Source organism: Oreochromis aureus, linkage group 14 (genome assembly GCF_013358895.1).
Source record: "Oreochromis aureus strain Israel breed Guangdong linkage group 14, ZZ_aureus, whole genome shotgun sequence".
In the NCBI taxonomy this organism is placed as follows: Eukaryota; Metazoa; Chordata; class Actinopteri; order Cichliformes; family Cichlidae; genus Oreochromis; species Oreochromis aureus.
The window spans coordinates 10379914-10407340 of record NC_052955.1 but is presented as its reverse complement, the minus strand read 5'-3'; the positions used below and the strand labels follow the sequence as shown (position 1 = coordinate 10407340).

At 47.6% G+C, this 27427-nt stretch overlaps 1 protein-coding gene across 1 annotated transcript; it reads right to left on the bottom strand.

The window, feature by feature from the left end:
* Positions 1 to 279: 279 nt before the first annotated feature.
* Positions 280 to 6113, bottom strand: LOC116324518. Its single transcript, XM_039598025.1, has 10 exons — positions 5833 to 6113; positions 5068 to 5155; positions 4683 to 4981; positions 4220 to 4582; positions 3916 to 4106; positions 3436 to 3772; positions 2513 to 3137; positions 2228 to 2416; positions 1677 to 2143; positions 280 to 1530 (listed from the first exon to the last, which is right to left on the bottom strand). Exons 4-10 carry the CDS (start codon positions 4412 to 4414, stop codon positions 625 to 627), a joined length of 2910 nt encoding a protein of 969 aa, XP_039453959.1. The 5' UTR covers positions 4415 to 4582; positions 4683 to 4981; positions 5068 to 5155; positions 5833 to 6113; the 3' UTR covers positions 280 to 624.
* Positions 6114 to 27427: the final 21314 nt, after the last annotated feature.

Sequence of the window (27427 nt, the reverse complement as noted above, 5' to 3'; positions counted from 1 at the left end):
ACATCCTCACTTTGTATGACTCTGGATTCTCTGAAAAACAGTCTTAAACCAGAAAGTCTTGACTCCCTCATACAACTCTGAAATGCATACCTCAGCAGATAACCCTAAAACTTGAGACGTAATAACAATTTCATTTAGCTCGTAAATAGTTTGTTGCTCTATAACAAAGCCCGATGTAAAGCTAAGGCATGCTATTATTCATCAGAACCACCCTTGTGCTGCTACTGTTGGGGTGCAGTAGCTCTACCACCCCACTAAAGGGACAGAGTGGATTGTAATGGAAAACCCTTTTAAACCTCCCCAAGCTGGTCAACCATGGAGGTAAAGTGCTCGTAGCTGCTAAAAACTATATTTTTCAGACCTGTTGATGGGGACATCATTTTTACAGAGCAGAAAGTTTTTTTTTTAAAATATTTTTTATGTCCTTGGGTTGGCTGGTGGCAGATTCTGCAAATGGGAAGGTTTTGCACCCGTGACACTTTGGCTCCTACTTCTGAGGGGTGATCGTTAAGCTTACGCTTATACTGTGTTGCCCTTGCCCAGACTGAAGGTCTGCCTGCAGTGTCTAGTGTGTTAATGGTGGGTGTTATGACCAATGTGGAAGAGAGTGATGTAGCAGGGCCACTATTGCCAGGGATAGTCTCGCTGCAGGTTTTTTTTTTGCAGTAGGGGGGGCCGAACAGTCTCAGAGGTTGATGTAGAAGCAGCCACTGAAGACACAGGTCTGGTGATGGTAGAGGTTGCGGGGGTCTTTCCAAGTGCTGGTGGTAGTGGCACAGGTGGAAGAGGTGGCTGAGGCTGGGAGACTGGCATCAGCAAGTCTCTCCTTCCCTTCAAAACCTTGGTCCCTGCAGTGCTGGGCGTGGGCTCATATTTCAACAGGGGGTAGTCTGGAGGAGGGAGTACTGCTGGTTGGTGTGGTGCTGGAGGTAGGTGTGCAGATGAGATGGAGGTGATCTTGGTCAAAATCGATGGATGTTTTGTTGCATGCAGATTAAGGATCCTTTCTTGCTGACAAATGAAGTCCCGCACAGTCTTGATGTTAATTTTAGGGAGAGGAATGCCTGCTTTACAGAGAACAGCATCTTCCACCAGAATCCGGTGCTGTATTCGCTCGTAGGCCTTTAAAATAGACAGTTTCTCTGGACTGTTGCGAGACCCCTGAGGTGAGCGCAACCACAAAAGTTTAACCAGAGTGTACATTAGCCTGTTGCTCTGAGCGCTGATGTCATGTTGTGCGGGTGCATAGCGCTTCGCCATCTTTACTCTCTGTATAAGAGCAGCATCAACAAGGTCATCCCTTTTAGTGCGGCAGTAGAGGGTGTTGCCCCAGTGGGTCTTGTACAGCTGGTTAAACTTTTGTGGCTGCTTGTCATGCTCCTCCACGCTATTCCAGGTTTGGAGGACCTTGTTCCTCTGCTCGGTGGTAAGTGATAGCTTGTCCTCTATCAGGCTAATCTCCACAAGCACAGAGCAGAACATTTCCAGCTTTTCAAATCCAGGAAGGGGGTTTGAACTGCAGGCATCTTCCTGTAAAATGAATCCCATACAAAATTGGTTGGTAAATATATACACAATTCCCTGTGTTGTCAGACAAGCAGTGCATCTTTTAATCCTTGTTTTAAAGTTTAAAGGGAACTGTGTCCCTAATATGAAAAGTAAACCTAGCTACTCACAAAGGCTGGAGGGTGAACTGTGGAGGTCTCATCATTGGTGAGTGTAATGTGGGGAAGGACAGTATCCAATACAGTGTCGCGTGCCTCTTCGTCACTCTGGTATGCTTCATCGCGATCATCTGGTTTGGGTTGCCCAGGCTGAACCACCTCCTCCTCAGGACCAGGTCCATCACTGACGATGCCCTCCAGAGAGAAAGTTCCAGACTCTCCAGTGCTTTGGCTGAACAAGTACTCCAGCCCGAGCAATTCATTTGATGTGAGATCAGCTGGGCCACGGAAGTTTACTTCTACAGGTTCTCCAAACAGCTGCTGACAGCGAGTGTTGAGGCGATCGATCAACGGTGCAGAGTAAATCCTGTGATGCCATCCTTTGCCAACAAATACAGCATCTGAGCTCCTGTCAGAGTTCCACCTTGCAATACCACTTATCAGGTAAAGCTGATAGGGACGTGCTGCGCAGTGGGGACCTGAACACAACAATAATAAAGGAAATGACGATGACAGGATTACAAGTGTAATTTGTCACAAGTATACAGATTAAAGCCGTGTACCTGGAATCATGTTAGGAAGTAATTTGTGGAACCCTTCCAGGCTATTGCTTCCACACAGACACTTGTAATAGGGGACATCCACGTTGTTTATTGTTGTGGTATGAGCCACCCTATACATGCTCATGTCTGGTGGGTCCTGAATGCATTCCAGGTGTCGCTGCTGTGCTGCCCACATCTCATCAATGGCCCCTGGAAATAATCAGATAGAAAAGCCTTGTGTGATCTTCAGTTTGTCCCAATTTGTATTAATATTACAAGAATCTTTTGAAATGAGGACTTTCCTACCAGGTGTTTTGAAGAGAGTCGCTCCCCTCTCATCCAGCCCAGCTGGACCTTTCAGCTCCTCGATAACCAATTGGATGAGCCAAAACGTTTCCTGAGCCCCAAGTGTGACCCTGCGCAGATGGTGTTTTAACTGCTCCCTGGAAATGTAAAGGCAGACAACGTCCTCATCGGACACAGACTGCATTTTTACTGGGTTCTTTGCTCTGACGGCCCTTATAAGCAGCTCAAGGTCTGTGCGGTTGTAAGCCAGCACCGCCCCAGCTACTGCAGACTTAAATGCAGAGTACTTTGCATGAGACTCTGTATAGATGGCTGCATCAAACCGGTGGATCCAGTGAAAGATGTCCAGATGCACAAGCATCCCACTGTCCACCCAAGGCTGAAACAAGGCCTCTACTACTGATGGTCCCTGTGCACGGCAACACCCACGGTCCACATACAAAATTTTGGGAACAGGCTGATTGGCCAAGTGAAACCTCTCCATGACTCCACGGCACATTGGCTGCAGCTTGTCAAAGGACTCCTCGCAGGTCAGCACAAATGTAACTATTTGTGAGTGCTCATTTCCGATACTGGTGAACCATTCTGCTGAGCCTTGACCTTCCCCAGACAGCGTTTTCACCACCTAAACAAAAAAAAAAAAAAAAAAAAAAAAGTTTGCATTATGTGATAGTATTTTGAAACAGTAAAAGCCCCATAACAATACCATGAGCATCTTTTCTATTCCCTCTGTCACAACAATCCAGAAATACTCCTTTCTGTCCAAAACAATTGTTCAAAGGCTAATCAAACACAAAACAAATACGTGGCCAATATCTATTAAAGACAACAGGCCAGTGTCTTTCAAGGCTAAGCAAGGTCTGCTTGCTTGTTTAATGACTTAAAAACAAAATGTGTGTGATACAGAATTATGAAGTACATACTTTTTTGGTGGAATCCATTTTCAGCACAGTGCCAAAAGTGGACAGAATCTGGCTTCGGTAATCCCTCACATTGCTGGCCTCTGCCAGCAGGAAAGCGTGGCGCAACAGCCATGCAGAGGGAAGCTCTCTTGGAGGAAGTGGCGCCTGGAATGTGTGCCGTAAGGCTGAGATGATACCCCCGGGCTCCGCAAAAGTCATTAGGAGTGTGGTGTACAGGTCCTTCCGCTGAAGGTACTCCTCCATGTGATTCTCCTGTATCTGCCGCCACAGCTTGACCATAGTGTTTCCTTCGGTTCTGTCTCTCAGAAAGCGTACAACATTCTTATCCACACCACGTCTGCAAGGACAGTCACAGTCAAGTTCTTGATGTTGAGTTGAGTGAGAGATTGAAAACTTTAAAACAAACAAACAAACAAACAAACAAACAAACAAACAACAACAAAGGAAACCCTACAAAAACATGGTGGTCATTTTACTCACTTGTTAGTCAGGATGGCTGGGAATATGGCTTGGTGTCCCTTGCTGAGTTGTGATAAAATTGCTGAGTCCCAGGCAAACCACCAACCCACTTTTCCTCCTCCGCCACTTCTGCCCGCCTTTGTACATGGTCCGCAGCATAGGACCTCAGTAAGCATCGTGTACCAGTTGGACACGTCACAGATGTGACGTACCTGAAGTATATAATGAAGAAGAGAGAAAATGGCCAAAATAAGCATATGAATCCAGGATGGCAGTTTTACCGTTTACATTTGAAGACTTGAGTAAAATATTTATGTGAAATTACCCGGTGGTGATAGCCAGACTTATATAGGTGCACATTTTGTCCTTTACCCACACACTCGTCAGCTCGAGGACACTTCAGGGAGTACTTCCATACCCCAACAGGACGCCACAAAAAGACACGGCTGCGAAAAAAGAGCTGTACACTGGGCACAGCACCCCTGACATAGCCAGGAGGTTCTGGTGGGTAAAACCACATGCGATCTGATTTAATCACCCGTCGCCTCTTTAACACACCAGTAACATCCTTGTATGTCTGAACAGGGGTAAACAGCCCTCTTTTAGTGTCCTCTTTAAGCCAGGAAATGTCAGCAGATGGGATACCATTAGGATTTTCCCAGGGACGCACCCATCCCTCTAGTTCCACCTAAAACACACACATATAACATAGAATACTACAACAACACACGCGCACGCACACACACGCTCTAACTGAAATTGTCTGATTTCAAATAAATATCACTTACAGGTGAATGACTCAACGGTAATTGTGTTGTATGATCATGACCCTGGGATGCAGATGACTCGGTGAATCCAACAGTGTCAAGTTTTTTGGACTGTATGGCAGCCTCTGTGGACTCACGATGTTTGGGCTGCACAGTAGATTTATTTTGATGTGGTGACTGTACAGTGTTCGCAAACTCCTTGGACAGGGGAGCTGAGTTCTCCTGTGTTCCAGACGTCTGGGAGGAGGAAACACCTCTGCTTGTCAGCCGTTGCTTTAAAGGTTGACTTGCAGACAAGGAGTGTTGGGACTTCAGTGAATCTATAAATGAGGTGACCAATTAGTTTTGTATTTATAATGACTTTATACAAACAGTAAAATGTATATTAACTCTGAATCTCACATACCTTCCACAGACTGGGATGCAGCTATCAGTTCAGCATCATCACCTGGCCACAACGAAGGATCACACCTGGGGGTACTTGTCAGCCGTTGCTAAACAATACAGTTTATTGTGAGTACTGCGATTGATGGAAAAAATGCACATCCACACGTTGCCAAGATTAATCACATATCACTATCTTTAACTAAGTCATTTACTGTCCTGTTCTGCTGTTCTCCTCCATAGCACTTACTTGTTCCTTGTCATATATATATTTTCTGAACCTCTTCATTTGGGTGCTTGTGATGTGCGTCACTGGTGTGTTCAACCACCTCTTCACAGAACTGTGTGCCTTCTGAATGACCTCCCTCTGCTCATCACTGAACTTCTCAGGTCTGTCCTTTTGGCTGCTGTACTGACAATATAATTCCCACATCTCTTGAAAGGTGTGATCTTCAAACCCTTTCTGACCATAGATGCACCTGTCAATGTTGGCCTCGAGGACTACGGAGACTTGAGGGAAGCTTTCTGCATATTCTGTGAGGTAATCCTTCACCCACTGGTTCCCTATCTCTCCCTTTCTTTGTGGATTTGTCACCTCTGTTCTGTGCCTGTCAAGTATGCTGGAATCATACATACTGTCAGCAATATCTCCGTGAATATTACACACTTAAAGAAAGTTTACAACGAACAAGATATACTGATAATAGCCTTACACGGGGAAATGTGCAGTAAATGGAAGTTCAGTAAACCTGCCTATAGTATGGTATTAAATATATGGTACACTCACTACTTCATATATCCCACGTCGTTTGCAACGAGCCACCGAAACGGTGCATGTTCATATTGTCCAAATGGCACCACCAGCTTTCCCAGGCACTGCTGACGTGAAGGCACGTGGATACCCTCGGCTTGAAGAAGCTTCTCTGCATGAGTCAAGGCAGTGACTTGGCTGAGCAGCTCCTGTGGAGGTTTGGGGAAGACCATACTTCTCACCCGGTAGTAACGTGCCTCTTTGGTTGCCATAAGTAGAGCCTGCTGACGATGTGCAGGGGCATCTGGATTAACTACCCGAATTGTTGGTGTCGCCATACCAAGACTAGAAATTGGAGTTAAAAAAAGGTTAAATTAGGTATTCAGCGTCGCGTCGTGTACTTTCAGCTAAACCCAGGAGCGTCTTAGAGTCGATAACTTACCGTAAACATAAAAGAAATGCCAGTTTCCATGAAAGAGTGAATAGCGGACTTGCCGGCTTCTTCGCTGGTCCGCTGCGTGTTGTTGTTTTGGTGACGCAACTTCCGTCGACCAGACGATTGGTCGTCTACAGTGGGATTTGGTGCTCCTATTGGGCCGAGTCTACAGTGTCTACGCTCACCGTAGACTCCGGGCCAATGAAAAGACGTAATGGTCTACAGACAGCATAGACGTTGCACTACTGTAGACTCGACTTCTGCCCGGTGGAGGCGAAAGTCGAGGCTGTCCTCAGCTACCCGGCCCCAACCGCTAGGCGGAAGCTACAGCAGTTCCTGGGCATGACCGGATACTATCGTTGTTTTTGGAAGAACTTTGCGGTAGTTGTGGCCCCTTTGACGAAGCTATGTAGCCCTCAAATCCCTTTTGAGTGGTAAGGGGAATGCCAGCATGCATTTGAGTCTGCAAAATCCCTCCTTTGCAGCGCCCCGGTCTTGACAGCCCCCAACTTCTCTCAGCCTTTCAAACTGGAAGTGGACGCCAGTGCCACCGGAGCCGGTGCGGTGCTGTTACAAAACGACGCAGAGGGTGTGTGTCACCCAGTCTACTATTCTGTAAAGTTCAAGCGCCATCAGCTAAACTATTCCACCATAGAGAAAGAAGCTCTAGCTCTGCTGATGGCCTTGCAGCATTTCACCGTGTATGTGGGCTCTAGCTTCTTTCCAGTAACGGTGTCTGCCCCTGCCTTCTCCTTCACCTGCTGCTCATCTACCCTCGTTTACCACCAATTACCCTCCAGAGGTGATATAATCTGGAGGAGAGCAGTGTGGGTATGGGAGAGGCTTCTGGTGGATTTCCTTTGTGCTGGTCAGTGTGTGATTCTGGTCTAGGTGTGGAAAAGGCCTGCTGTGTGTGACGCACGGTGACCAGCCCCACCGTGCGTGGCTCTTTGTGAGTAACTCTGAACTGAGCAGTGTTTTTTCTTAAGTGACGTGGCCTCCATTTCTTGGTTTTGTCATGAACCGGCTGTGTGGCAGGCAGGAAATAGGACCCAAATGCAAACTCACGGGAAAACAGGACTGAACTCAAAATACAGCTTTATTGCTGACAAAAGATGACTAAAGATAACAGCGATACAAAATAACATGAAAGTAAACTGGGAAGTACTAAGGAACGGACTTACGAGGAAACACACGGAGGGGCACACAGTCATGAGGGAGAACGCGTCACAGAACTGAGGGAGAGGCAGACATAAATACACAGAGGGTTAACGAGGGAAGTGGGAGCACACGGGGAACACAGGTGACACTGATAATCATAACAAGACACAACAGGAGTGAACGCAACACTGACGGGAGACTGTCAAAGTAAAACAGGAAGTGCACAGAGGTTCAGACAGGAGGAGAGAGAGCACAGACATAACTGGCTGGGTAAAACATTGAATAAGACACAAGGAGAGACGAGGGCTCACAGATACACAGAGGGGCACACAGGGGGTAAGAGTCACAAGGGGAAAAACACATAAGGAAACAACGTAACAGAGCAACTCAGGAAGCATGGCCTAAAGAAGGAACAAAATACATGAAAACTAAGAATACTGGGCCAACGTGGCCCAGGACCATGACAGTACCCCCCCCCCCCTTAAGGGCTGACTCCAGGCAGCCCAAACCCGAGAACCAAAAGACAAGAAAACGGAAAACAACCCAACCAGGGCGGGAGGCGGGGGACCAGGACGGAGGGACCGAAACCAAACCAAACACAAGGAGCATGAGACCAAAACCGAGCCCAGAAACAAACAAAAACAGTCCAAAACAGAAGATGCTGGAGTCCAGGGAAACAGCGTCCATGGAGAGGAGAAGGTCGACCCGAGGGGCGACAGCACAAAACTTCATAGTCCGGCTGTTCCGGGGGCCGGCCACGTGAGAAGTGGCAGCAGAACAGGTCCGGAGGCCGGCCGTGTGGAAGACGGCGGCGGCAGCAGAGCGGGTCCGGAGGCCGGCCGCGTGGAAGACGGCGGCGGCAGCAGAGCGGGTCCGGAGGCCAGCCGCGTGGAAGACGGCGGCGGCTCTCAAGCGTCAGGCGTACTGGTCGAGGCTTGGTGGGCACAGGACCAGACGAGGGTGAAGCTGAAGCAGAGGCTGGACCAGGCGACGGCGTAGGCGGAGCAGAAGCCAGAGCTGGACCAGGCGGAGCAGAAGCAGAAGCCGGAGCTGGACCAGGCGGAGCAAAAGCAGAGGCCGGACCGGGCGAAGGCGACTTGGACCCCCCAGCGGAGACGAGGAGGTGCTGGCCGGGCTGACCAGAGCCGCCAGCGGGGACGAGGAAGTGCTGGGCGGGCTCTGCAGAACCCCCAGCGGAGACGAGGAAGTGCTGGCCGGGCTCTCCTGAACCCCCAGCGGAAACGAGGGATGGCTGGAGCGGTTCTCCTGAACCGCCAGCGGAAACGAGGGATGGCTGGAGCGGTTCTCCTGAACCCCCAGCGGAAACGAGGGATGGCTGGAGCGGTTCTCCTGAACCGCCAGCGGAAACGAGGGATGGCTGGAGCGGTTCTCCTGAACCCCCAGCAGAAACGAGGGATGGCTGGAGCGGTTCTCCTGAACCCCCAGCGGAGACGAGATGCAGAGCCAGCAGGTGTGGAGACCTCTGGCTCAGCGGACGCTAACTGTAGCTGCACAGGGCACGCAGTCAGTTTGGGATGCAACGGCTGGGGCTGTGTGGGGCAAACAGTCTGTCCAAGATGTGTCAGCACCACGCAGTCCTCAGCTGGCTGAGTAAGCTCACAAAGGCTTCCAGTTGAGGTTGGTGGTGACTGAATGGGCTGCTGAGCTTTTAACAGGGCTGGTGACTGAGCTAACAACTGAACTGGTGACAGAACAGGAAACTGGGCTAATAACTGAGATAATGACTGTGCTATGGACAAAAGTGCGAGTTGTACGAGTTGTAGTGGTGGTTGTGACAATGGCTGTAATGTTGGTGGAACAGCAGGTAGTTGAACCGGTGACTGAGCAGGTGTCTGACTCTTGGCTGCTCTCCTCCGGGGAACAGGAACGGGTGCAGGGCCTGGCCGAACACCAGCCATCCCCACCCGAGGAACAGATACGGGTGCAGGGACGAACTGGGCTCTTGCAGCCTTAACCCTGGGGGCGGGCGTGGGTGCAGGAGCTAGCTGGACCTCTGCTGCTCCCACCGAGGAACTGAGACGGGTGCAGGAGTCGGCAGGGTCACAGCTGACCTCACCTGGGGAGCCGGAACAGGTGCAGGCAATGGCTGGGTGTCCATCAACCCCACCCGATGAGCAGGTACGGGAGCCTCTACCAAGCTGGAGACAGATGCAGGGACCAGCTGGACCTCAGCCACCCTCACCCGAGGAACTGATACGGGTGCAAGGGGAAGCTGGGCCCGCTGCCCTGGGTACAGGAACCGGAGGTGGAGAGCGGCACAGGAACAGCAACTGACACAGGGTAAACTAGGTTGATGGTGCCGAACACAGTTTCAACAAAACCGCGACTTATGGTGGGCTGGTTCAAGCAACTCTGCTGTACTTAAGTTGTCCATGTCATAATTAGCAGTCTTAGGAAGAGTGAGTTTAGGAGCAGTCACAGGTACTGGGGAATTCACACAAGTAGTGTCTGGATAACCTGGGTGTGAAGCAACACTACACACAGTTGTACAGGATGTAGCTCGAGACGTAGTACACACAGAGTCCATGAAACTTGGCCGAAAAGCATGGCGCACAGAGTTAAACTGACATGACCGGGGAACAGAAAAGTTAACCTGTGCAACCAGCTCTGCAGTGCTCAAACCAAATTCTTTGCCAGTGTATGTATAGCAGACAAAACCTTACGGCTCTTAACCTTAGCAGGCATGGAATACACAGTTTCAAGGAGTCCACAAGGAAAAACAGAAACAGTCTCATGCTTAGCAGGCACGGGAGAAGGCGAGGTTACACAGGTAGTGTCCGAGTTAGCACTTTCGAGTTGTGGCACAGGAAAAACCAGAGCCTGAGAAACTGACGGAGCAACACTGGGAGTCACAGATACAAGAGCTGGTTCAAAGATTAAACTGTTCATAGCAGAGGAATGGCTAATAGTCTCTGTGTCACCTGGCTCAGGCAGAACGCTAGGAGTACACGGTAAATTGGCTTGCTCAGCAACACAGGCCTCATTCACAGTAACTCTTTGAGGAGCTGAGAGAGCAGTGGCTGGTTGAGAAGTTGGCTGAGAAATATCAGAAATGTCTAAAGACAAAACGGGCTGGAACATGAAACAGTCATTTGAAGGAGCATCAGCTATAGAACACTCAGTCTCAGATGGTTTGTGCTGCTCATCATGCACGGTTACATCTAGAGCCGATGGTGGTGGTGTGTGGCTGAGCTCAGACTGGGAAACCTCAGAACATACAGGCTGATTAATACAGTTCTGCGGGACTACAATGCTGGTAGCAGTATGTAGGTGAGTCTGGTGTAAGATAGTCTTTGGTTCAGCTAACTCCACAGGTGAAACATTCATATTGGCTAACTCAGGGAGATCACTGCGAGCATTACAAGACTCTGAGGGCTCAAAAACACAAAGATTACTAGCGCAAGCACCTGGTGAATAATCTGACACTGAGGTGCCTCGCTGTATAGTGTCTCTAGAGTTCAAACACAAAGTGGCGGAGTTATCCGATTCAGGTAACACAATGGCGGGCAAAACAGAGTTACTCACAGTAGTGCATAAGTCATGAAGTCCGGGATCAGAAAACTTGGGCTGAATGGGTGACGCACAGTCACTCTCACCCACGGGTGAAGCCAGCTCAGCTGTACTGGGGCGACGGCGGCGTGAACGCTGTTTTCGTCGAGAAGAGGGAGGAGACGAGCCGGGCTGCGAATCCTCCAGCGGACCGGGCTGAACATCCTCCGACTCTTCATACTGGAGAGGCAGCTCCGGGCGGATACGTACGGTGGAGACGAGGAAGTCCTGAATGAGGGGGTGTAGCGCGCCGAATAGCCATGGGAGTCCGGACACCATCCTCTGTAAACGGATGGCTACGGTCTCCCGATATTCTTCGGCTGGCAGCGCTGCCCACTCCTGACAGTGATACTCCACCGTGTAGATTAAATCCTCACGGAGCTCAGCGGAGGGATTGTGAGCTGCTGGGTCCATGTCGTGGTCGCGTTCTTCTGTCATGAACTGGCTGTGTGGCAGGCAGGAAATAGGACCCAAATGCAAACTCACGGGAAAACAGGACTGAACTCAAAATACAGCTTTATTGCTGACAAAAGATGACTAAAGATAACAGCGATACAAAATAACATGAAAGTAAACTGGGAAGTACTAAGGAACGGACTTACGAGGAAACACACGGAGGGGCACACAGTCATGAGGGAGAACGCGACACAGAACTGAGGGAGAGGCAGACATAAATACACAGAGGGTTAACGAGGGAAGTGGGAGCACACGGGGAACACAGGTGACACTGATAATCATAACAAGACACAACAGGAGTGAACGCAACACTGACAGGAGACTGTCAAAGTAAAACAGGAAGTGCACAGAGGTTCAGACAGGAGGAGAGAGAGCACAGACATAACTGGCTGGGTAAAACATGGAATAAGACACAAGGAGAGACGAGGGCTCACAGATACACAGAGGGGCACACAGGGGGTAAGAGTCACAAGGGGAAAAACACATAAGGAAACAACGTAACAGAGCAACTCAGGAAGCATGGCCTAAATAAAGAACAAAATACATGAAAACTAAGAATACTGGGCCAACGTGGCCCAGGACCATGACAGGTTTGGCCTGCCTGGTTTTATTGCTAAGAGCAGTGTAGCTGTCTTTTTCTGTTGAGTCCTTATCATTGTTTTCCTAGTTGAAGCGGACACCATTCCTTCGGCTGGCCTGTCTGATTTATCAGTAGAGCAGTGTTGCTGCCTCTTTCTGTTATTACTGTTTGTGTTAAACACCTCTGCCTGGCATCCTATTCATTCCAATCCGGATCCAATTGTTACTGTCCCCCACCCTCTTCACCTAGCTTTTATGTGGGCACGTAACAACAAACATTAATTAAAAAAAACAAGGCTGGCTGCCACAGTGCTGCCTGAGTTAAAATAGCAGCTTGATAAAATAACTAACCAAAATGGTGGAGACCAGCCACTTGAGGAGGCAACCTACAGAGAGGAGCGCCTAAGGGTGCCACCAATTACTCACCCGTGTAGTTCCACTGCAAACCTCACCATCACTCTCACCGCAATCTAAACCGCTAACTCTGGACACGAGCGTGACACTACCGGGATTCCAGCTGCTGCGAGCGGACAGGACGAGAGACAGCGGTAAGAGGAAAGGAGGGGGACTGGCAGTGTTTGTGAATGACAGATGGTGTAACCCTGGGGACATCACTGTGAAAGAACAACTCTGCAGCAGAGACATTGAGCTGTTAGCCGTTAGCATGCGTCCGTACTACCTCCCCCAGGAATTCTCGCATGTTATCGCGATAACAGCGTATGTCCCCCCCTCGGCCAATGCGGATACAGCCTGTGACTCTCTCCACTCTGTGGTCAGCAGACTGCAAACACAATCTCCGAGAGCCCTTCTCGTAATATCAGGGGACTTTAATCATGCCTCATTGGACTCCACACTGCCCACCTTCACCCAGTATGTGACCTGCCCAACCAGAAACAATAAAACACTGGACTTACTGTATGCCAGTGCAGAGGAGGCATACAGTTCATCACCTCTCCCTCCCCTGGGCAGATCTGATCATAACCTGGTGCACCTCGTCCCTGTTTATGAGCCCTTAGTGCGCAGGGAGCCACCAGCCACCCGCACAGTACAGAGATTGTCGGAGGAGAGCGAGGAGGCTCTTAAGGATTGTTTTGAGTCGACTGTGTGGGAGGTGATCTGTGACGACCACATCGACAGCCTTACTACATGCATTACTGACTATATTAATTTCTGTCTGGATAACACCGTACCTACCAGGACTGTACGGTGTTTCTCCAACAACAAACCTTGGATTACCCCAGAAATTAAAGCCGTCCTCAAGCAGAAGAGGAGGGCCTTCAAATTAAAGACAAAGAGGAGTTGAGAAGGGTGCAGAGAGAGCTGAGGGGACTGATAAGGAATGGGAAGGACAGCTACAGGCAGAAGATGGAGAACCAGCTTCAGCAAAACAACGTTGGTGAAGTCTGGAGAGGCCTCAGAACCATCTCGGGCCACACACATCAGAACTCTCTGCCTGGGAGGGATGTGAGGTGGGCAAATGAACTGAATCATTTCTTCAACAGATTTGATTTATCCATGAGGCAGTCTCCAACATCGGCTGCAGACTCACCCACCCCCACTGCTGCTGTTCCACCTCTGACACTTCACACCTGCTCTATTCACCCTGCTCACTCCTCTCCACCCCCAACAACAGCATCCAATACACACTCAACACAAGTCTCCAGCCTGTCTCTCTCAACCACCCAGGTTAGGAGGGAACTGAGGAGGATTAAAGCCAAGAAGGCAGGAGGCCCAGATGGCATCAGCTCGAGGGTCATCAGGTCCTGTGCAGACCAACTGTGTGGGGTGATGGAGCACCTCTTCAACCTGAGCCTGAGGCTGGGGAGAGTCCCACAGCTCTGGAAAACCTCCTGTGTTGTACCAGTGCCAAAGACTTCACACCCCAAGGACCTCAACAGCTACAGGCCGGTGGCTCTGACATCCCACCTGATGAAGACCCTGGAGCGGTTGGTCCTGGCTCAGCTTCGGCGCCTGGTGAGCTCATCACTGGACCCACTTCAGTTTGCCTACCAGCCTGGCATTGGAGCGGATGATGCCGTCATTCACCTCCTACATCGTTCCCTTGCTCACCTGGAGACCGCTGGAAGCACTGTGAGAATCATGTTCTTTGATTTCTCCAGTGCCTTCAACACTATTCTTCCCTCGGTTCTGAAGGACAAGCTGGAGAACTCTGGAGTGGACCATCACCTCACTACCTGGATTTTGGACTACCTCACCGACCGACCACAGTATGTGAGGACTCAGGGCTGTGTGTCGGACAGGGTCGTCTGCAGTACGGGGGCCCCACAGGGAATGGTTCTGGCTCCGTTCCTCTTCACCATCTACACTGCAGACTTCTCCCACAATTCCACCCAGTGCTTCCTGCAGAAGTTCTCCGATGACTCTGCAATAGTCGGCCTTATCACTGATGGGGATGACAAGGAGTACAGAGGACTAACCCAAGACTTTGTGGACTGGTGCCAGCTGAACTACCTCCAGATCAACGCCAGTAAAACCAAGGAGCTGGTGGTAGACTTCTGCAGGCACAAGCATTCTCCACTGCAACCACTGAACATCCAAGGTATGGACATTGAGGCTGTGGACAGCTACAGGCACCTTGGTGTTCATCTGAACAACAAACTGGACTGGACTCATAACTCAGACGCCCTCTACAGGAAAGGGCAGAGCAGGCTGTACCTGCTGCGGAGACTCAGGTCATTTGGAGTGGAGGGCCCACTCCTGTAGACCTTCTATGACTCTGTGGTGGCCTCAGCCATCTTTTACGGTGTGGTCTGCTGGGGTGGCAGCATCTCTGCCGGGGACAGGAAGAGACTGAACAGGCTGATTAGAAGGGCCAGCTCTGTTCTAGGATGCCCTCTGGACCCAGTGGAGGTGGTGAGTGACAGGAGAATGGTGGCTAAGCTGTCATCACTGCTGGACAACATCTCCCACCCCATGCAGGAGACTCTGGCAGCACTGAGCAGCTCCTTCAGTGGCAGGCTGCGGCACCCACGGTGTGGGACGGAGAGATTTTGCAGGTCTTTCCTCCCCACTGCTGTCAGACTCCACAACAAAGACTAAAACTGATCAAACACACACATCCACACATGTGCAATAACACTAAGTGCAATATTCTTTTTCTGACAAAGCTGTATTTTTACTCAGTTCTATAAAGCATTTGCATTCTATTTTTATCCTATTGTATATTTTATTCTATTTATTCTACAGTATATAGTATCTTATTTTATTCTATTCTGTACAGTTGTGTACAGTATTTTATTCTTATTGTATTCTTATTTTGCTATATAACTTTTGGACTGTCCACTTCCTGCTGTGACAAAACAAATTTCCCACGTGTGGGACTAATAAAAGTTATCTTATCTTATATGGTGCAATCTACCCATTTCCCAGTGTGTACACTCTCATGCATCAGGGGGGATTCCACCTCACGTGGCTAGCCCCAAAACAAGCGGCCGTACCTCCACTATAGCAAAAAAAAACAAAAAAAAAAACCTTAAACCATTAAACCAGTCAGTAAAAGAGATAAACGAAACAAGAACAAATACACCCTAAGATACAATTCTTTATAAAAGCATGATTAAAATAAAGTAAATAGACCATAAAACAAGGAGCCAGTTGAGGCCAGTCCATAAAAGATTATAAAATAATAACAAGGCTACAAGACAGCAGCAGAGTGTAGGCCTGTAACAAAAGAGGGAAAACAGTCATCCAGGGTCCACCCCACTGAATGCCAAATGGTAGATAACCCATAAGGACCCTACTTACCACCCTTTAACAGTTATACAGAGTAACAAAGTGCCAGGGGAAATGAATCCGGTCTGTAATACAGCCTGTGATCTTTGCCACCGTGAACAGGAATGAGTACAAGTTGCCAAAGCGTCAGAGTGGACCACATCTGTTCCTTATAACAACCTCTGATTAACAGCTAATGGAGGGGTGAATGTTCATTATGCGTTCACAGACACCATGTATGGGCCAACCTCTACCAAATCTACCTCACTACATATCTGCCAAACAGGGCATCAATGTACATGGAGGGCAGAATATTAAAAAAGCGTTCTCATCAGTCATAGTGAGTTCTGTAAAAGAAAGGATGGATAAAATGCTGGAAACAAGGTCAAGAGTGTCCAGTTCTTTATGGTCTAGCCAACTTACATCATCATCTACTGCTGCTGCCAGAGCACGAGCAAAAGCAGAAGCTGTCCGTGTCACGGCGAGTGAGAAGAGCCGTGTGAAAAAGGTAAGGAAGGATTCAAATGCAGGCAGGCGTGAAGGTATGAAGGTGATTTATTGAATATGAAATAAAGGCAGGCAAACGGCAAAACGGAGAACTAAACTATACTGGGACAACTAAACTACTGAGCATGAACAAGAACACGAACCTGGACATGAAAGAAGGAAGATGATAATGATGACGGCAGGGGACACACGGATGAAACATGGTGGATACACAGACGGACCAGCAACTACAAACACAGAAGACGCGACTTAAATACACACAGAGAAACACAGGGAGATTACACACAGGTGGGGAACACAGCTGGGAATAATCAACAAAACGAGACAGGGGTAAAACTGAACACACTCACATGAGACGCGGACCTTCACAATAAAACAGGAAACGAGAACACTACACCAAGACGCAGACCTGACACAGAGACAGACAGAAAATGACACATGGAACTAAACCCACACAAAACATGAGAACACAAATCCTAAATACCAATAAACAGAAACATGGAACTCCAATAACAATAATCATCATCACCATCACCACAAAATGAGAAAACAATCCAAAACACCAAGATAACTGAAACACAAAGTGCCAGAGAAACATAAAGAACAATCCATAATGCAAAAGTAAACCAAAATATAATAAACTCAAAATACTGGGTCCAACGGACCCAGAACCGTAACAGTACCCCCCCCTCTAAGGGCTGGCTCCCGACAGCCCTAAACAAAAAAGCACAAAGCACCAGGCCAGGGTGGGTGGAGGAGGTCCAGGACGGAGGGACAGAAAAAACAAAAAACAAGGAGCACAAGACTCCAAAAACGCGGGAAAGCACATTAAAAGTCCACGAACAGTTCAGGGGGTTGACCCGGAGGTCGGCCACACAGGAGCCAAAACAGGTCAGGGGGCCGGCCATGCACACGGCAACGGGCAGACAATTCAGGGGGCCGACCGTGCACACAGCAACGGCGGCGACGGGCAAACAGTTCAGGAGGCCTACCACTCGGAAGGCAGTGGCGGCCACTGAGCAGATCCGGAGGTCAGCTGCGATGCCAACAGCGGCGACGATCTCTCTCCAGAGGCCGGCCTCGACGGCCATAACGCCCAACTAGGGGCCTAGAAAGCGGCCAGCAGAGGCGAGGCGGAACAGGACGAGCTGGGTCCCATGACAGTGCAGCAACCGCAGGGCCAGACGTGGACGAGGCAGGGCCAGACGAAGGCAGTGCGGCAACCGCAGGGCCAGACGTGGACGAGGCAGGGCCAGACGAAGGCGGAGCAGAAGCCGGACCAGGCGTGGATGAAGACACGGAGGCCGGACCAGGCGTGGATGAAGACACGGAGGCCGGACCAGGCGTGGATGAAGACACGGAGGCCGGACCAGGCGTGGATGAAGACACGGAGGCCGGACCAGGCGTGGATGAAGACACGGAGGCCGGACCAGGCGTGGATGAAGACACGGAGGCCGGACCTGGCGGCAGCGGGACGGCTGCGGAACCTGACGGCAGCGAGACGGCAGCGGAACCTGACGGCGGTGATATGGATGCTGCAGGAGATGATGCTGCAGGAGATGATGCTGCAGGAGATGATGCTGCATTCGCGGGGGATAGTTCAGTAGGTGACGGCTGAACAGACCTCCCCGGAACGTCAGCTGACATGAGGACGTGCTGGCTGGGTCCTCCAGGGGCCCCAGCAGACGTGGCATGAGGCTGGGCGGGTGACTCGGGCCCTCCAGCAGACGTGGCTTGAGGCTGGACGGGCTACTCGGGCCCTCCAGCAGACGTGGCTTGAGGCTGGACGGGCTCCTCGGGCCCTCCAGCAGGCGTGGCTTGAGGCTGGGCGGGCTCTCGGGCCCTCCAGCAGACGTGGCTTGAGGCTGGGCGGGCTCCTCGGGCCCTCCAGCAGACGTGGCTTGAGGCTGGACGGGCTCCTCGGGCCCTCCAGCAGACGTGGCTTGAGGCTGGACGGGCTCCTCGGGCCCTCCAGCGGAAACAGATACTGACGCAGCAGGTACGGAGACCGCTGCCAGTGTAGACACTGGCTGGGACTGAGCAGCACAGTGGCTAGACTCAGGCAGCAACAGTGGGATGCAGTCCTCGGAGGGCTGAATGTGTTCCCCAATACACTCAGCAGAGGACGGAGGCAGAAGGGCGAACTCACTGGAGCTCTCAGCAGGGGATGACGGCTGAGACTGCTCAGTAAAGTTCTCCAGTGAAGCTGCTGGTGCTGGCGTCTTGACCTCTAGGGGTCCAGAGTTGGCTGGTGACTGACACCCAGCCTCTGGGGAGGCCCTAGAGGGAGCAACTGTCTCGGAGGTGACCAGCTTAAGAGAACCAGCAGATGTTGTGGTGAAGTGTTCCCTGCTTGGAATGAAACAGTGAGGATGGCGGCTGAATGAATGAGTGGGCAGACAGCTGAGCTAGCGGCCAATGGACAGCAGGTAGCGAGGCTAAGGATTGACCTACAGGGGGCGGAGATGATTGGAGTGGAGGCGTAACAGGTGATGGAATGGCTAACTGGACTGCGGGCAGCTGGGCTGCTGACTGAACTGCGGGCAGCTGGGCTGCTGACTGAACTGCGGGCAGCTGGGCTGCTGACTGAACTGCGGGCAGCTGGGCTGCTGACTGAAAAGGCTTACAGGCCGGGCATTTAACTGGGATGGAAGTGAGGATGGGACAACGGAGTGGACACGGTCATAAACTCGGAACGAGGGTTCAAAACAGGCAGTCTTAGAAACTGTGGCCATAGGTAAGATTGAGGAATCATTGTTATCCTCAGTCGAAACACAAAAATTTGCCCCAGAAACAACAGTCACAGAAGCAACAGAATCAACAAAAGTGTCCTTTTCACTCACCACAGCCGGCTGCTCTGTCATTCTGAACTCCGGCTGTGGGGTGCCGCGCTGGCGGCGTGAACGTCGCTTCCTCCTTGGAGACCGCTCCGACGGGCCGGGAAACTCCTCGTCCGGCGGGTCGGACGGTACGTCCTCCATTGAAGCGAGTGGGCGAGCGGTAGCGGCGGGAGAGTGAAGGTGAAGCTCGTGAAGGACAAAATTCTGTACGAGCAGGTGCAGTGAGTCCAATAACCAGGGGTAACCGGAAATAAGCTGTTGTAGCTTGTCTTCCACAGCATAGAGGAACGCTTCTCCCTCATGATTTAGCCACAGGTTGATTAATTTTGAAGCTGAGTCCGTTATGAGCTCTCGAAGCTCCGTGGGTGGGGTGAATGCCGCTGGATCCATAGCTGGCTGGTCCATACTGTCACGGCGAGTGAGAAGAGCCATGTGAAAAAGGTAAGGAAGGATCCAAATGCAGGCAGGCGTGAAGGTGTGAAGGTGATTTATTGAATACGAAATAAAGGCAGGCAAACGGCAAAACGGAGAACTAAACTATACTGGGACAACTAAACTACTGAGCATGAACAAGAACACGAACCTGGACATGAAAGAAGGAAGATGATAATGATGACGGCAGGGGACACACGGATGAAACATGGTGGATACACAGACAGACCAGCAACTACAAACACAGAAGACGCGACTTAAATACACACAGAGAAACACAGGGAGATTACACACAGGTGGGGAACACAGCTGGGAATAATCAACAAGACGAGACAGGGGTAAAACTGAACACACTCACATGAGACGCGGACCTTCACAATAAAACAGGAAACGAGAACACTACACCAAGACGCAGACCTGACACAGAGACAGACAGAAAATGACACATGGAACTAAACCCACACAAAACATGAGAACACAAATCCTAAATACCAATAAACAGAAACATGGAACTCCAATAGCAATAATCATCATCACCATCACCACAAAATGAGAAAACAATCCAAAACACCAAGATAACTGAAACACAAAGTGCCAGAGAAACATAAAGAACAATCCATAATGCAAAAGTAAACCAAAATATAATAAACTCAAAATACTGGGTCCAACGGACCCAGAACCGTAACAGCCCGTGCCCAGCTATAATTTACCAAGCAGGAAGCTAACATCCCAAAACAACAGGCAAAACAGCTTAAAAAGAAAGCAGGTCTGGAAGCGGAGCTACATATACTTAGATCACAGAAAGCAGCTGCAGCAGCACTAGCTGAGGCTCAAGCTTGGGAAGCGTCTAAGCAAGAAAATGAGCATCCACAACAGCCCCAGCGAGACAACATGCAGCAAATCAACCCAACAGAACGAGTGCAAGAGTATGTTCAAATTCATATTCAAATTTTTATTCGTCACACACACAACCATACACAGTATGACATGTGCGCCAACAATCAGAATTCAGCGACGATCTGCAGACTCCACGAGTTAATTGTCCGGATCTCCCATCTTCTCTGGTGCCACAGCCAGCCACGACCATCGATGCAACACCAAAAGCTTGCAAAGAACCAAGTATCTGTCAGCGCAGTATGAACAACAACGAAAAGTTCACACCTTTGCCAGTTTTCTATGCTTTGAGCCCAAAGAGAGAGTCTTGCAACTGGAGCTGTGGAGGACAGCCAGCAAATAATGATCCATTTTACCATCCTCAGTCCAAGGTATGGACACCCACACCTGTAAGGGGTAATCATGCTGACACTTCTGATCTAACAAAATATGTGAAACTAAAGGAGATGATCAGCTCTGGCCTGCTGGGATTTGATGATTGACCAGAAAACTACTTGACATACAACCTTCAGGCGAGATGGGTAACCGCTGCCTCGAGGTTCAAGAGAGAGAATGCATTGCCTTTTCCTCCATTTTTCATTTTTTATCAAACTTGTGATGAAGAAGCCAAAAATTCGTAATAACCCGAACCTAGAGTACATGTCAGTAAGATGCCAGCCTTTTTTTATACCGAGAGAGCTAACGGTAGTGATCATCACGGCTGTGTACATTCCACCTGATGCCAACGTAAACACAGCGCTCTCTATCCTGCTGAGTACCATTAACGAACAGCTGCGGGCCCACTCGGACGGTGTTCACATAATTGCAGGTGACTTTAATAAGGCCAACATAAAGACTGCACTCCCAAAGTTCTATCAGCATGTCAAATGTCCCAGCAGAGGAGAGAACACTCTAGACATGTTTACTCCAACATCAAGCATGCATATAGAGCCATCCCCTCCCCACCTCAGTCAGTCCGACCACCTCTCCCTCCTGCTCTCCCCAGCCTACACCCAGTGTTGCCAACTTAGCGACTTTGTCGCTATATTTAGCGAGTTTTCAGACCCCCCTAGCGACTCTTTTTTCTAAAAAGCAACTAGCGACAAATCTGGCGAATTTTTCTGGTGCTATTGGAGACTTATGACGACTATTTGACATGAAAGCACGTATCGCTCTTACTCTAATCAAGCAGCGGGTGCTGCCGTGGGCACCTCGCCCGTGCCAATGTGCTCACAGGCGGCAGGTAGTAGACACGCAGCAGTCCCCCATAGCTGATGTCAGAGCAGGAGATATTTACCCCTATGCATACAAACTGCAAAATCAATCGCGCATGAGCGAAGCCGCTGTCGACTCCGACTGAAGCTGTGTGATGAGGCTTGCTATGTCCATTTTGATGGTTAATGGTTAAAAATGTTCTTCTTTTACTGTTACTTTTTATGAATCACAATGTTTAAAACTACTTAAAAAGACAACACACACACACACACACACACACACACACACACACACACACAGAATGTAACTCTGCCAGAGTGCTTCTTTCAGGTCACTTTTGACGTTCCCAAGTCCAGATAAAGGAGGAGGGTTGGAATTGTGACATTTAAAAAAAACAATAATTGCTAAAATTTTTTTTTTTTTTTTACTCACTTTATGTCTCTTCCACAATGTTATTTCTCTCTCCTGCAGCATAGGCATGACCAATTATGCAAATTAGGTGATGATGTCATTTAGCGACTTCTAGCGACTTTTAGGACAGCCAATAGCGATTTTCCTTACTGAAGAGTTGGCAACACTGCCTACACCCCCCTCAGACGCAGTGCCAGGCCCACCACAAAGACAGTTGGTAGAGCAAATAAACAGCTCCTTCGCCCACTTTGAAACATCACAACAGCAGCACTCATCCACTTCAGCCCCGCTCCCATCCATATCCTCACCTGGTTCCTGCATCGCTCCATTCACTGTAACGGAACACGATGTCAGACGTGTGCTCCTAGCAGTGAACCCCAGGTGCTAAGAGCATGTGCCCACAAGCTCACCCTCATCTTCACCAGAATCTACAATCTCTCACTGGATCAGGCAGCCATCCCATCCTGTTTAAAATCAGCCACAATCATCCCAGTGCCGAAGAAGTCTCCCATCACCAGCCTGATTGATTACCGCCCTGTGGCCCTCACACCGGTAATCATGAAATGCTTTGAGAGACTAGTCCTTCAGCACATCAAGGATTACCTCCCCCCAGAATTCGACCCCCACCAGTTTGAATACCGTGCAAACAGATCCACAGAAGACGCCATCGGCATAGCCCTCCACTCTGTGCTGAGTCACCTAGAAAAGCGGCAAAGCTACGTCCGAATGCTCTTTGTGGACTACAGCTCAGCCTTTAAGACAATCATCCCAGACATCCTCATCACCAAACTGGTTACTCTTGCCCTCCCCCCTTTCACATGTGCCTGGATAAAGGACTTTCTCACAAACCGGCCATAGACTGTATGTATTCTCTCTACACCCAAGACTGCAGTTCGACCCACAACAACAATCTCATCATCAAGTTTGCTGATGACACCATGGTAGTCGGACTCATCTCAAAGGGAGACGAGGCAGACTACAAAGAGGAAGTCCTGAAGTTGGCAGTCGGCTGCCCTCTCCCCTCCCTGATGGACATTTATTCCTCCCGCTGCCTCAGCAGAGCAGTACACATCATCAAGGATAGTTCCCACCCTGGTTTCAACATGTTCAGCCTGCTTCCCTCAGGGAAGCACTACAGGTGCATCAGCAAAAACACCCCACAGACTCAAAAACAGTTTCTTCCCAAAGGCCATAACCACCCTGAACTCACACATGCATCAATAACACAGCCCCCAACCCACCCCACCCCCCAATTTTTCCCATTTCCTCTATGAACCACCACTGTGCAATACCAAATTCTATGTGCAATAAGCCAACTGTATATACATAACACTATTTATTACATATTACTTTTAAAAACTGGTTTGTATATTTGTACATTTTATATATTTTTCTCTGTTAATACTGTTCATATGTATATAGTGCTGCAGAACTGTGCCCCCCTGCATGTTTGCACTGAGTAGGAGATGCTCTGTATCTCATTGTACAACTATATAGTGACAATAAAGACATTCTATTCTATTCTATTCTGTTCTATTGTACCCCAAAAAAACTTCTCATATGTAAGATGAAAATGTTTTTACTTTATAGAAACAAATCTGTGAAGAAAATGTCAAAATTGTGACTTTCTTTTCACTGTCTCTTCCTATCCCATATGAAGTTTGCTATTTTAGTTGTTGATTCAACAAAAAGATCCTCCTGCTCTCTTGATGTGACCCTTGACTTCTTGGCAGTTACTGCCACTGTCAATTTTTTAATGACAACCTTAACTGTTTTCACAAAGGAAATAAATATTCTTAGGGTCATAAAAGTCTGCTCAGACAACATTAACACATTTATTTTGTTATTTTGTTTCAAAATAAAGTTATTAATTAATTGTTATTGTCATACAGTGTTGCTCACAAAAAATAATAAATAATCACTATGAAACTATCAAAGAATCAATGAGAGAAAATGTTAGTTCGGTACTTGAATTGTAAACTTGTGGTCTATGGATTTTAATCAAAACTCAGAAAAGTCCCAGAGTGAATTGGAACATTTTGTGTTTCAGAATTTAATTGTGTAAGAAAATTATCTTCAACATTTTTGCATTAAATGTGACTTCTCACCTAAATAGGGTTCAAATGTTCACAAATCACCAAACAAGATTTAGAAAGTGCATATATGAATATTTTAATAGTTCAGTTCAATTCAATTCAATTTTATTTATATATCGCCAAATCACAACAACGGTCACCTCAAGGCACTTCATATTGTAAGGTATTTCTGCCCATTATTTCACAAGGAAGTGTATTCACAGTTCACAAGACTCTAACCAGCTGTGTTAACCTTCCTGAATATCATAAAGATCTTACTTTTAATTTCCTTTGTCCTGAGACAATACACAAAAGGATTTACAAGAGGTAGACCGAGGATGGTGCCAATTAACAAACCGTGGCGTTCTTCAAGAGTTAACACCACACCAAATCTGGTCAAGATAACAATGACAAACTGAGGACCGTATAAACATGATACACAAATCAGATGATTCACAAGAGTGCTTCCCATTTTCTTTTTGTCATTATTTGATAATATTTTCACAAAAAATAAGATCCCACAATATGAAAGACAAATGAAAGTGAATGTGGAAAATGACACAAAAAATGATAGAACGGCAACTTGGTTGAAATATTTCTCTGGGTTAACACAAGTGGTTCGCATTACTGCAGCAAAGTCACAGAAAGTGTACCTAAGCCTCAAATAGCAGTGAGGGAGAGGTGCAACTGTTACAGGTGGAAAAAGTGCAAAACTACAGGCAACAATCCACACAATGTATGTAAATACTAGTGTACGTGTATTTGTTAAATAACTATGATACTGAAGAGGACAAATTATAGCAATTAACCGATCAAATGCCATAATTGTTAAAGAAAACATCTCCATTGTTGCTCCCACCTGGTAAACATACATTTGAATTAAGCACTCCACATATGATATGGTATTAACACCAGCAAGTAGAACCCCGATCATTGTTGGAATGGCACTAGAGGTATAAAGTATGTCAACAACAGCAAGATTGCAAATCAGAAGATACATTGGTTTATGTAACTGCTTGTCAGAAACAATGAAGATGATATTGACTAAACTTGCAAAAACAGCTAGTAAATAGGTTATCAGCATAACCACACCAACTGCTACAGGCCTTTTGACTGTGTCAAACCCACCTATAATAAAATAAGTTAGTTTGATTGAAGTATTCTGTAAAGACATATTTAACAAAAATAATTAAATTACAAAAGGTTTCAAGATGTAGTTGCTGAAGTAAAAATATGCTGAAAATCGCTAACAGTGATAAACAGGTGTAAAAACCCCAGAACAGTTATAACCCTTCTAAACCCAAACAGGTTTGGGTTAACTACAAAACAGTGCTTTCACATTTTAAGTCTCACAACACCAGTAAGTTTTAACTTGGCAGCTCCCTAATCCAATCACAGTGGATATCAAGTCTCTGTGTTTACATATCACCAGAGACTGCAGATTACATGACATATGATGTCATCCCCACCCTCCAAAACTAATGGTAGATGAGGAGAGATTGGAAATCATCAATTTTAAATTCCACTAATTCTGCTTACATATTTTGGCACAAAATGCCACAGGGCTTCATCAGTGCCAATAAAGCCCGTTTTACCTCTGATGCTTCAAATGCTAGAACACCTATATAAAAAAAGAACCCCAACAACAAACAAATGAAAAAAAAGGAAATAAAAACAAACAACCATTTAGTGTATTCCAATATTGTATCATAATATAGACGGACTTTATGAAGACAGGAACAATTTTTGGAGCGTTTTTTAAGCACAAAATTCATATTGATTAAATAAAACATATGCAGGCCTTATACTGAGGAGATGCCGCCTATTATACATAAATTAAGCAGATAAATGCATTGGTATAGCACTCTTCTACTCTGAGCATATTCATATTCACTAACACACTTTCATACAGCACCTAAAGACTTTTTAACCATTCTAAATAAACTGGTCTATCTCTTGGAGTGGTTCTGAGCCACAATTTAACATTTGAACTGGTATTTGTGTAGAAACACATAAATGTGTTGTGGATAAATGTATGCATCACACAATATTTTTTTATAAATAATGTTAGTATCTTTATCTAATTAAATTAAAAAATTCATTTCACGTCATTTAAATTATATAAAAAATATACAAATAGATTTAATCTTTTGTCCAACTAAACTTTCTTATAAAACAAGACAACTTTCACTGTGTTCCCTCTTAAGGTTGCTCATTAGGTTAATGACTTCTTTGTTTGCAAAGGGCTGATAGGAAAGATGTGTCATACTCACCCCTCTTGAGTGAATTATAATCAGTACCTAGCTCCAGTAATGAACCTCAAAGGGTTTGGTGACACAATACTTGGTGTCTTTTATTTCTGTATTTGATATATAGATATATTAAGATGTGGGCTTGATAAAGTTGGGCCCACATCACTACACATCTAAATTGAAAACCACTCATTTGTTTGTGCTGTGAACAACAAGATTGCCACCAGGAGAATTACACCCCAGAAAATATTCTGTATGTGAACAATCTTGTTGTCCTTTGTGCTATTTGTTAAAGAAGCTTAATCTAATGATTGCACAATTTATTAAAGAGCAGCTCTCTAAACACTACTCGTACACAAGTCAATAATCTGCAATAGTGTTACATCCTCACTTCGTATGGCACTGGATACTCTGAAAAACAGTCTCAAATCAGAAGTACTTGACTCCCTTTTATAACTCTCAAATGCGTACCTTAAAGTAGATAACCCCAAAATTTGAGAAGAAATACAATCTCACTAATTTAGAATGTCATTTAGCCTGTAAAGAGTTTGCCACTCTATAAGAAAGCCCTCTGTAAAACAAGGGCATCCTACTATTCATCATATTGAGGAAAATAAGAACAACCCTAGGTTTCTCTTCAGCACTGTAGCCAGGCTGAAAGAGCCAGCTGTGTTGAAACAAGTATTCTTTTAAACTTAGCTAGTAATGACTTTGCGAATTTCTTCACAAAAAGAATTGTCAGAGTTCTCGAGGCTCTTCTGGGAGCCGGAGTCAACCAGAAAACACCTCTCCGAGCGTGAGTCCTCTATAAAGAGCAGCCTTTTCTCATCGCCAGTGGTTGTGACCCCTACAGAGTGCTGGCAGGCTTGTTTCTCTGGGCCTTAAAACTGTAAAGGCGGCACGGCGCTGTCACACTGATGGTAAAAACACAGCCTTTTTCCACGGTGCCGCAGTGCCATGATCCCAGCCGCCACTGATGAGTCAGATGCCCCCGTTGAGAATCAATGGGGGCGCGGAAGATGCCTTCGTGTGTCTGGAACTATCGCCTGGTTGCCGAAGCTTCTAGTAGCCAGGAGAATGCGATCCTTCGCG

Coding starts and splice junctions, on each gene's coding strand:
- LOC116324518 (XM_039598025.1), bottom strand. CDS start 4,414: ATGTGGTTTTACCCACCAGAACCTCCTGGCTATGTCAGGGGTGCTGTG. Junction 3,773..3,915: donor CCAGCCATCCTGACTAACAA/GTGAGTAAAATG, acceptor CTGTCCTTGCAG/ACGTGGTGTGGATAAGAATG. Junction 1,531..1,676: donor CAGTTCACCCTCCAGCCTTT/GTGAGTAGCTAG, acceptor TTCATTTTACAG/GAAGATGCCTGCAGTTCAAA.